This window comes from Tachypleus tridentatus, chromosome 1 (genome assembly GCF_004210375.1).
Source record: "Tachypleus tridentatus isolate NWPU-2018 chromosome 1, ASM421037v1, whole genome shotgun sequence".
Taxonomy (NCBI): Eukaryota; Metazoa; Arthropoda; class Merostomata; order Xiphosura; family Limulidae; genus Tachypleus; species Tachypleus tridentatus.
The window spans coordinates 148,049,840-148,061,811 of NC_134825.1; the positions used below are offsets into that span (position 1 = coordinate 148,049,840).

The 11,972-nt window shown below is 34.3% G+C and overlaps 1 protein-coding gene across 1 annotated transcript; it reads right to left on the reverse strand.

Moving 5' to 3' along the window:
- Positions 1 to 1,655: 1,655 nt before the first annotated feature.
- Positions 1,656 to 10,312, reverse strand: LOC143226598 (caspase-7-like). Its single transcript, XM_076457795.1, has 2 exons — positions 10,193 to 10,312; positions 1,656 to 8,925 (listed from the first exon to the last, which is right to left on the reverse strand). The coding sequence occupies exon 2, from the start codon at positions 8,912 to 8,914 to the stop codon at positions 8,054 to 8,056; it is 861 nt and encodes a 286-aa protein (XP_076313910.1). The 5' UTR covers positions 8,915 to 8,925; positions 10,193 to 10,312; the 3' UTR covers positions 1,656 to 8,053.
- Between the last annotated feature and the right edge of the window lie 1,660 nt (positions 10,313 to 11,972).

Sequence of the window (11,972 nt, forward strand, 5' to 3'; positions counted from 1 at the left end):
ATTTTTAAAATAGAATTGAATGGTGGTTTATATCGAAATACTGAAACAACTTAAGTTTTATAGTAGAGAATTCGTCTGGAATAGTAACAAAGAATGCATACCTTATGCTATTAATTCTACACTTTTTAAACACTTCCTGTTTAAGAATGCATACCATATGCTATTAATTCTACACCTTTTAAACACTTCCTATTTAAGAATGCATACCTTATGCTATTAATTCTACACTTTTTAAACACTTCCTGTTTAAGAATGCATACCTTATGCTATTAATTCTACATTTTTTAAACACTTCCTGTTTGAATGAGAGGATTTTGAATAAAATAATTAGACTTTTGTTACTACACTTTTCAAATACGTTACGTATTAAATGGCATAATTTTTAAACCTGTCAGTATAGGGCTTATCCTTATAAAAATGACATACACTAAGCAATGGTTTTTTATACGCGGCATATCGGTTTACAGAATGGCTCTGAGTTTTTCAAGTACAAACTTTTAAACATATTGTTAAAGTGAAGTGCTTTGTAGTCTCTATGAGAAAAAGCTATACACTGGATAGGCGCAGTGAAGAAAAAGTCTCATTGGTCACTATTCATTCTTCACATTATATAGCTGCAAAATAGCAGATATAATAAATAAACCTAGTATTCAGAAAATTGTTTAATTTCGAATTTTAAATTCAAGAGAGGTCCAGTTCAATCTACACTTTGTTCATCGTGTGTTATTGGATTATGCTAGTCCAGGTAGATTACTGGTTAGAAATGGAATTCTCCGAAACTAGTATAACCCAATATAACACGTTGAACAAAGTGTAGACTGAAGTAGACCTCCCTGAACTTAGATTTCAAGATTAAACAATTTTTGAAATATTACGTTTGTTTATTATTGTAAACGTTTAGCTCATAGCTCTATCTCTTGATCGGTTTGAAATCCAATTACAGTCGCAGCTATTGAAGATTCATTCCTTTTTGTTTGTTTGACTATTTAACTAAGTCAAGCTTTGAAGATTTTGAACGTTTACAGCCTCACAAAACATTACATTATGTCCTTAGAACACGAGTTTTAAATTATATATGTGTACACACATACATAATCCTTCAAATACACAAATGACCCCGCATGGCCAGGTTGTTAAGGCACTCGACTCGTAATCCAAGGGTCCCGGTTTCGAATCCCCGTCACACTAAATATGCTCGCTCTTTCACCCATGAGGGTGTTATAATATGACGGTCAATCCCACTATTCGTTGGTAAAAGAGTAGCCCAAGAGTTGGCAGTGGGTGGTGATGACTAGCTGCCTTCCCTCTAGTCTTACACTGCTAAATTAGAAACGGCTAGCGCAGACAGCCCTCGTGTAGCTTTGTGCGAAATTCATTTGTTTGTTTGGAAATTTCGCACAAAGCTACTCGAGGGCTATCTGTGCTAGCCGTCCCTAATTTAGCAGTGTAAGACTAGAGGGAAGGCAGCTAGTCATCACCACCCACCGCCAACTCTTGGGCTACTCTTTACCAACGAATAGTGGGATTGACCGTCACATTATACACCCCCACGGCTGGGAGGGCGAGCATGTTTAGCGCGACGCGGGCCCGAACCCGCGACCCTCGGATTACGAGTCGCACGCCTTACGCGCTAGGCCATGCCGGGCCAACGCGAAATTCAAAAACAAAGAAACTAAATACACAGAAATAACGTACAACCAAATAGTCCACATTCAAATCTTAAAAGGTCAAAGATTACATCATGTTCACAATAATTACTTAACTTCTAATTTAGTATTTTCAAATCACACACACACGTGTATATATATCGATCACACAGAACAATCAACACGAATTAATTAAATTTAAAACGAAATAAAAGTAATATTTTTATTCGTTTTTCAACAAACGAAGCCAGTTTTCATCAGAAATATCATTAAACGTACTTTTTTACACGAATGTTCCATTGTAACGAATGATATTTTTCAAAATTTTATCTGGTATTTTGTTGGTAATTATTACTTTAAGAACGTTTTACAAAAAAAAAAAGTTTATCTTGTGCAATTGAAGTATTCGTGTTGTTGTCATATTTTTAGCACGAAGTTACACAACATACCCATCGCGAATATCGAAGCCTGAATTTTCAGCGTTATCATTCTTAAGATTCAGCACTGAATCATGAAAGGAGGAGGTGGCTATTAAACACTTATATGCTTCTTCTTCGATGCCTCTCTGTGGCACAGCGATATGTCCGCAAATTTATAATGCTAGAATCCTGGTTTCGATACCCGTGGTAGTCTGAGCACAGATAGCTCATTGTGTTGATTTGTGCTTAACTGACAAACCATTATAAACGAAGAACTATGGATCTGTGGGATATAGAAATATTGGCAAACCATTATGATAAATAGAATGTGTTCGAGATTGAACAAGTTACATACACTAGCTTAAACTAAACATCATGGTTTATAATCTGTGCATTTCAAGCCTTTCATTTGGGATCTTTCTCATTACTTTTCTATCGTAAAACATATTAAAATTGTTGTTAATATACCATTAATTTATGTAATACGAGTTGAACTTAGAAGAGTTGTTTTGCCAACAGATATAACAGTATAAATGTTTATATATAGAAAATACTTATCTCGGAAAAACACTGTCTATTTCTATGTGTAAGGCTAGTTAAAGACTTATTTAAACGAATTCATCAGAGAAACTAACTAAACGTTTTATGTGTTACTCTAGTCTTACACTGCTAAATTACTGAAGGCTAAAGCAGATAGCCCTCGTGTAGCTTTGTGCGAAATTAAACAACAAACATTTAGAAACCGCGTCAACTAAACACCAATTCTAAATTTAATTTTGAAATCTGAGAACAAAACATTCATGGTAATTGCTAAGCCTACATGTAACCAACTTTCGGTATACAGTGGTACCTCGGTTCTCGAACGACTCCCCTTCTCAAACAATTCGGTTTTCGAACATATTGTTTGAGAAAAAATGTCTCGGTTGTCGAATATAAACTCGGTTCCCTAACCAAGCTGTCGTGGCCCGAACCCCCGAAATAACCCGACTGATGACCCGTACGACACTTCGACCATTTTCGGCCCACGCCAAGCTTGCCCAAAACATTTTACCCACACCTGTTACTCAGTCCACACTCCCGCTAAAATCTGCTGTGAACGTTCTCGTTTTTCTTTTTGTTTTTGTTTTGTTGTTTTTCTAAATATTCTGACTAAATAAGCCTGGTACCATGGGGTCAAAGAAGGATAATGAAAGCAGCAAACAAAAAAGAAAAGTTGTTAAAGCTACAATAGAGGTGAAAAAAGATCTCATAGCGAATTATAAGAGTGGTGTTCGCGTGTCTGATCTTGCTACACAGTTTGGTATGGCGAAGTCTACAGTCTGCACCACACTAAAAAATAAAGAGGTCATCAAAAGAGCTGATGTTGCAAAAGGGGTGACAGTGCTTACAAAAAAAAGATCACAAACAATGGAAGAGGTAGAAAAATTGTTGTTGATTTGGTAAACAAAAAAATGTTAGCTGGTGATAGCATTTCTGAGCCCATCATTTGTGAGAAAGCAAAGCAGTCGCATGCTGACCTCCTGAAAAACACCCCTGGAACGAGTGGAGATACAAGTGATGCCTTTAAGGCTAGTAGGGGGGTGGTTTGAAAATTTTAGGAAGAGAAGTGGCATACATAGTGTGGTGAGACATGGGGAGGGTGCCATGCAGAAACAAACCTCATTAGACAAGTTTTTAGTGAGAAATAGGTCCAAAGAGTCTCAAGCAGGTTGTAGCGGTGCAAAGAGACAGAAAAGAGAAAGAACCCCAAAAAGAGAGTTACCTCACGTTTTTATGGAAGGTGACTCCCCTTCCAAACAATAATAACCCTCCTACTCTCCATGTACCTCACCACCTTTCACTTACGCCATCAATTTTCATTTATTGTTTTTTATTGTGTTTTTTGTGGTTGACTTTATGCATGTAAGTATTATTATACAGGTATAAACAAGCAATATTTTTACTTAAAATGCTTCATAATGAGTAATTTTTAGAGGTCTGTAAAGGATTAATTTAATTTACAGTGTTTCTTATGGGAAAAATTAATTCGGTTTTCGAACAATCTTCTGGAACGGATTAAGTTCGAAAACCGCAGTACCACTGTACTCTTGTACGATCCAGTAGTGGTGCTAAACCGGTATTCATAGTTCACATCCACAATCCCAAATGGTGGAACCCTTTTATGCGGCAACGGAACGTGAATCTTACACGAACCCTAAAAATGATGCCACACTCAGCCCTTAAAAACCAGTGAAATATAAGTGAAAACAAGCTAAGAAAAAGAAGAGAGAAAACTAAAGTTATTAAACAATGTATGCAACATTATTTGTCCTTCGGTAAACATTTTTATTTCATATTAAATAACTAAACTAAGCTAATTCAATACACCATTAACAAATAGCGTGAGCTGAAAATTCTACTGACATGATAAGATTAATTTTCACAAATTATTTCTCACCATTGACTTAATAATATTTTGAATAAAATTATTTACCTATAAATGGATTAATCAATTCTCATTTATATCTTCCTTTTTCGCAAATTCTATAGTCTAAACTGAAATGCCTGAGAGTTACTATCTCTATGGTAACTCGTTATAAAACATGTGCATTTATGCTGTAAGTGTGCTTTGTAGAGCATTGTTTGTTTTGAATTTTGCGCAAAGCTACTCGAGGACTATCTGCGCTAGTCGTCCCTAATTTAGCAGAGGAAAGGCAGCTAGTCATCACCACCCACCGCCAACTCTTGGGCCACTCTTTAACCAACGAATAACGCTCGCACGGCTGAAAGGGCGAGCATGTTTGGTGCGACCGAGATTCGAACCCGCGATCCTCGGATTGCGAGTCGAACTCCTTAACACACTTGGCCATGCCGGGCCTGTAGAGCATTAAAAAACTAAGAAACGCAAACACAGAAATTTTGATGACTAACTACATAAAAACAATTTCCTGATTTTTTTTTCAATTGGGGGTAAATTGTAGACGATATGCGTATTTCAGAAAGTTATTTTAGAAATGGTAGTGAGTACCAAAATAAATAAGGAATTATAACGCAGTTTCTATATTGCTTAACATTCTCTTAAATTATAAAAATAGCTTCAAAATCACAGGATATGGGAGAAGGTTGGTGTAATTTACAGATATTTACAGAGTATGATATAAAGTTATCTCGAAATTCGCCCCTTATGGTAACACATTGTACATGTATATTGTATGAATAATCACTGTGACCAATCAGCCTTTGAAAGTTGAGAATTTATTTTTCTTTTTTAATGTCAACATTTATAGAAAAAAATGCTAAAGGCTAAATGCTCGGTAAAACAGGATGATAAAGTTACATAATTGTCATATTGAATAGTTGTTATTTACGTAAACTGTTCAAATGTTTGATTTGAAAAATCATTTGTTTATGTTAGCGATTAAACAACACCTTAACTGATTACGATTACCATATTTTCAAAGTGATAGCAGAAATATGTTTGATTATGCACTTGCAAAACATATCCCTTGATGATTCATAAAAGTCCCAGTATACCGATCAAGCACCTCAGTTAACCACAGTAATTTCTATAACTACCTCCAAGGGTGTGTTTTATCTGCATTGGTTGTGCTCCATCTAGGAGGGACAGGTTTTATTCAGACCCCTTCCTCCTCCTCAAGGAGTGTTAGTTTATTTGTTTTTTAATTTTACTGCTTAACACTAATCATTGGTTATTTGTGCTAGCCGTCCCTAATTAAGAAGAGATAGACTACAGCGAATGCAGCTAATCAACATTACTCATCGCCAGTTCTTGGGTTACTATTTTTACCAACAAACAGTAGGATTGACCGTACATAACACCGTCTCCACGAGTAAAAGGACGAGCATGTTCCGTGTCGTTGATGGGGGAGGGATTGGTTTGGTTTGAATTTCGCGCAAAGCTACATGAGGGCTATTTACGCTATCCGTCCCTAAGTTAGCAGTGTAAAACTAGAGGGAAGGCAGCTAGTCATCACCACCCACCGCCAACTTTTGGGCCACTCTTTTACCCACGAAGAGTGGAATTGACCATCAAATTATAAAGCCCCCTCGGTTGAAAGGGAGAGCATGTTTAATGTGATGGGTATTCGAACCCAAGATCCTCAGATTACGAGTCGAGTACCTTAACTACTTGGCCATGCTGGGCCTGATGTGGGAGAGAAAGGGTTAGTACCTGAAAAAAAACCAAAAAAAAAAACCATTAGGGCAGCCGCCTATAGTACCCGGTCAAATATGCAATATTTTTGTTAATTAGTTACTTTTAGTGCATTTTAGGTGTGAAAAAAATAGCATTAATATCACCTCCTAAACTGTTTTTGGCAGATACAAGAAGCTTCTGCCTATTGACCTGATCGTGTTAATATACCTAGAAGTATATTATAGTTTCATTTTGCTAAACTTTTATGTTTCGTTCTGTAAGCCAAACAAAAACCTTTGTTGTAGAATTTAAGAGATACACTTGGTTCTCGCTAATCAGCAGCTCAACATACTTGTAGTTGCAGATGAAAGTTGTATTTTGTCATAAAAATAGAGTGCTGGAAAATCATAACTATATTTCATATTATAGCGTGACATTTTCTGGAAAATTCGTGTCTTACACTTGAGTTTACAAAAACATTATGATATAGTTTATAATAGCAAAACAGCATGTTGCAAAAAATTGATAAAGTTTACATTTCATCAAGTTTAATTTAGTTGGCGCCAAAGCAGTTGTAATTTGATAATAACAACAATTTATCAACCAATAATGGCGCTAGCAGCTGTGGCACTAACGGGATGCAATTTTTGGCGCTTATCGAACAATAGTGGGTTTTTACCGCACTTTCGTTTCCATCCATAGCAAATTATTTCATTGAATTTATTTCTCATGTGAAAAAGAGGAAAGTTTACACTTATAATATCCAAATCCGGGGTTTAATTCCCTGCTGCGAAAATGGAGATAGTCCAATTCGGTTTTGCTCTGAAACAATTAAACATTATATTTATAAATCTCTGAATATTTGTGTTTACTCTCGTGAGGTATTCTCTCTATATCTTTCTGCTATTGTTATTATACACGTCTTGTCCTGGCGCCTGATTATCCCTGGTGTTTATGTAAAGGCCTCCATCAACACTCGATATAGCAGATATAATTTGTTTACAATATATTCATATTATTCTTATTTACTTTCAGTCTTTAGTTCTTAGATATAATAAACAGGAAAATGTATGATATTTTATGCAGAGTTTTTGGTGTATTTTTTATCTAACTTGAACTTTAGCACTCTTTCTCAAATTCTCTAATTTCTAATATGAATCAATCCGACAATCAATTATTTGATTGCCACTTCAAGAATGGTGAAGTTAAACTTTTGTCAATTAGGTAATAATTGTGAAATTAATTTCTCTTTTTGTTTTAGGCCTAGCAGTTAGGGCACTCGGCTCGCAATCTATGGGACAGAAATCCGCTATTAAACTTGCTTGCCTTTTCAGTGTGGAGACATTATAATGTGACTGTGGGTCCCACAAGAGTTGGAGGTGGTTGGTATTCACTAGCTATGTATTATAGTACAAAATTCCAAAATTAGGAAATGATTCAATCTTTCGAAATCGCTCGAGTTATAGGATTTTTATAATGCTACATCGAGAGTTATTGAACCTACATGTTTTTCTGACATCATGAACTTCAAAATTAGTGATGGCTAGCGCAAATAGCCCTTGATTAGCTTTGCGTAAAATTAAATACAACACAAGTTTTAGTTTTATGCATAGAAATAAAAAAAATATTCAATGAGCGTGCATTACACAATATATATATATATACAATGGATAAGCAAAATCCTTTTGAAGTGCACATATTCGACATTTTCGAAATAATTAAGGATTATTTTCTTCAATGTTGACTGTGATGCAGTTAAATTTCATACCGAAGACAATAATTTAGAATCCTCATAATTACAATTTGAACAAACCTTAACCAAAAACTAATAAAAAAGCATTATATAGAGTTAACTAAAGTTTTGTACGAAAATAGATTTTCCTTGTGATCATAGAAGTCATGCAAAGAGTCTCTTGCATATCATCCTTACATTTATCAACTGACGTTAAAGGTACTTTTATATAAGACAACTTTCGGTTTACTACAGTCATTATGCTTTGTAAATCCATGTTGTTGGAATGTTTCTCCAGCATTGTACACAACACTTGCACAAACAATGGCTCTTTGCTTGTATTCGTTAGAGAATAAAACCTAGGTAAAGTGGCATAACAAATGAGGAAATCAGCTTGTGTTGGTATAGTATGAACTGTTGAAACAGCATCTACCTCATCTTTACTTTTACCAACTTCACATTTTTCACAAGCCTGTATAAAAAATATTTTTGGTTTACTTGCTAAAGTAGGAGATCTGTCCCCACTAAATGGAGAAAACACATTTTCAATGCCTATCTTACCATCCCGAGCATATAAGAAACCTTTTTTTCCACAAGTTAAAATACAACAAACAAAACAATCTCTGTTGGAATGACTTTCAACGGCTACCTTTTCCAAATGTCCTAATAGTTCTTTCGAAGACACGTTTTTGTACACTATTACCTCAAATCCTAGTTTACTAAAACAGTAGTGTAGTTGGTCACTGTCTTGATTTGTCCACGTTATGTCGTTCAGGTCTGTGCATGAATCAAATTCGTTAATGTTGAATATTAGACACTTTCCCCTTTCAGGATGGTTCATCTTATATTCTTCGCTGTCAGGTGGAATTGCTAGGTAAGCAGTCGATGTAAACTGTTGTCTAAAACCAGACAAGACTCTTGCATCGGGCCTATCTTCCTCAGCATTGGTTTTAACGTTGGTTGAAAAGAGATTTAAAGACATCTTATGTGGTTCTGTAGAAAAATAACATCCATAAAATATTTGAAACCATAATTCGACAAGATCAGAACATCTTCAAATTTTTTTGCCATTTCATGTAATATATTTCAACAAAAGCTATAAACAAAAAAGTAAAACAATCAGTAAATAAGGATAAAAGACTGTCGTCAGTTCGTGATGCTTTGACAACATAATGCTGTAATCGTATTGAGACCTCTTGATAATCATTTTCATGAGAAAAACAGAATAATATATCTGTTTTACTTTAACAGCTTCCTATGGCAATTATGTTTATCAAAAAGGAGTTATTACAATAATCTTGAGTTTTAAGATGTTATTTATGATTTAGACAATAAACTGTAAATTTGTCGTTTCTTCTAATAAATGTAACATCCATTCTCTAGCATGCGCTAAATAAACTCCTAATGATACTGCAAACTTTATAGAAATAATTTACGTTTATATCAACACACTAATAGAGAAACAAAATACTCTCACTATAAGAAATATATAAATGATCAACAGTGAAAATCTAATACTTTAATATTTCTTCCATAAATATTTTAAAGTTTAATTTAATAGGGAAATTATGTATTAATACATGATGCAAGGAGACTGATACTGATTAAAATAAAGAAAATATTATACGAATTGGAAAGGTAGAGTAGTAAGAAAACATATTAACAAAAAATATAGTGAAAAAGTATTTTTCGATCCTAAATATTTTTTACGCCAGGGACATCTTATAAGAATTTTATAAAATGTGATTAATCTAGCTCCCAGGGCACATTTTAAAATAATATTAATTGGGAAACTATTAATCTTCGCTTGTGCTGAATTACACGCTAAGAAGATTCCTGTAATCAAGATGTTTGATAAGAAGTCACAAAGGAGGTTCATCCAATGCGGTTTGAAAATGATTGGTTACAGAACAGTTCTACATTATGTCCTAAACATGTTTGATATAAAAATATATATAAAAGTTGGTTACACTTTATAGCTAAAGTAAGGATAAAATAGGACAAACAGATACAAAAAATAAGGAAAATGTTACTAGAAAAATGAAAGAAGAAGAAACACAGTTTACTTTGGTTTGCAGAATACAGTTGACGAAAACTAACGGAAAGTTTATTCGAGAAGAATGTTATAAAAATAGATCATAAATTGGAATTGAGAGTGAAAAGGGTTCTTTTTCGTGTGTCATTATGAGGGACTAGGGCTAAATAAGGTTTCTGTGAGAAAAAAAGTTCCTGAATTGAAAAAAAAAAGTGTTATACTTACAATATTTATCAAAGGAAGTGGCCAATTTCTCCATAAAACACTTTGCATTAAGGGCTTCTGATATAATAATTGTCCTGTGACAACTATATTTTAATAGGATTTGTTTCAATGGGCTTGTCGCAATGTGTGCTATTGCTATGTTGTATTATCACTCTCTCAGAGGGCACGGGGTTCAAAGTCTATTAAGCCGTTATCTTACATCAGTAAATATGTAAAACCTTTGTCGACAGTATAGTCTTATGCAAAGTGGGTTTTTGATATATAGATATGTATATTGCTTCAAAGAAGTCGTACAAATAAACATGCCAATAATTTCACTTGATATATTTAAAGGCTTAATAATATGACAATTTATATTCACTTCAGTTTTCATATTATGCATATTTTCTGTTCTTGTGTATTTAATGTACAATGACGTAACATGAACAGTAGGTAGAACGTCTTATCGGTAAAGAATTAACGCTACTTCAATAATCTAAACTGGATTCTTGAATGTTTATAACAGATGAATTAAAGCATTCAGTTAAAAGTTAAACAAAGGAAAATCCTCAACAGCCGCAGCACTTGAAATTCTTTTAAGAAAAATTAAAGCAAATAGATCCATGAAACCTTTGTTTTCCCTTTTATTAGATATATATTTTCGTGCACCAGCAATCAAGGGTATGGCGCGCACATATACCCAATTCGATTTTATTACTTATCAGGATCTTTACCAGCCTTCCTTTAATTTGAACATCTTTTAAGCATTATTAAAATAAATTTACCTATGAGACCTTGGGCGTGGTCAAATGCATTAATCAAAAATGTTTGACCTCTTGAGTGAAAAACTGAAATTTGATCTCAAATCGTTCAACAAATGACGGGTTTGTTGGCTAAAAATTTGTACTTGAAAAAAACAACAACTCAGAACTGTCAAAGAGGACCAGGCATTTTCATTTTATACGTTAGATAAGATAAAAATGTCTCTGTAAAAATTTATACAAATAATATTGAAACATAAGGAACAAGTATTTGCCTAGCATAAAAAACTACCATCAATGAAATAGTGGACTGGGAGATTATACAAAATATTTCTAAGAAACATGCAGAAGAACTATTATCGGTGAAACCATGTATTCAAAGAACAACTGCAAGACAGAGAAGACTACAATCGGTGAAACAGTAAGAACAGTGACTGTGCAAAAGAGATCTCCAACAGACTTGCAGAACCACCATCGGTGAAACCGTAAATCAGGGATTGTGTACAATAACCTTACGAGGCATGCACAAGAACTACTATCCGTGAACAGTGCAATCAGAAACTGTGAAGAACAACTCCAAGAGACGAAATATGAAACATTTAAAGTGTACAGAGTATGGTGATTCTAGCTTTGATAGAAGGCTTTCTCCAGAAGACAAAAAGCAAGGTTTTGTTTATAATGAGGGAATGAATCTGTCAAAGACCGTAAAAAAAAACAGTAAAAGTTTTTTGTGATAAAGAGGTGTAAAGACACCACTAGGATTTTGTTTTTGTTGTTGCAAAGTATTCTAAGAAAGTGTTTTCTAATTCACAAATGAATTATTTAGATTTTGCTAATTTAAATACGCTAAAACTTTTTGAGATGTATCACTTTGAGTGGAAAATAACGAGAGCATTATTCAAATACCTTTGTAGAGATCAAGTCTGAAACTAACAGAGCTATGTTTCAACCATGAGAGTTAGTGATAACATGAAAAGGTATTAACGAGAGTAGGATCCAAGGATGAGCTCATCGCAACACCATCAATCTGTTTTTGCAGT

Excerpts from the sequence above, each read along its gene's own strand:
- LOC143226598 (XM_076457795.1), bottom strand. The coding sequence starts at position 8,914 with ATGTCTTTAAATCTCTTTTCAACCAACGTTAAAACCAATGCTGAGGAA.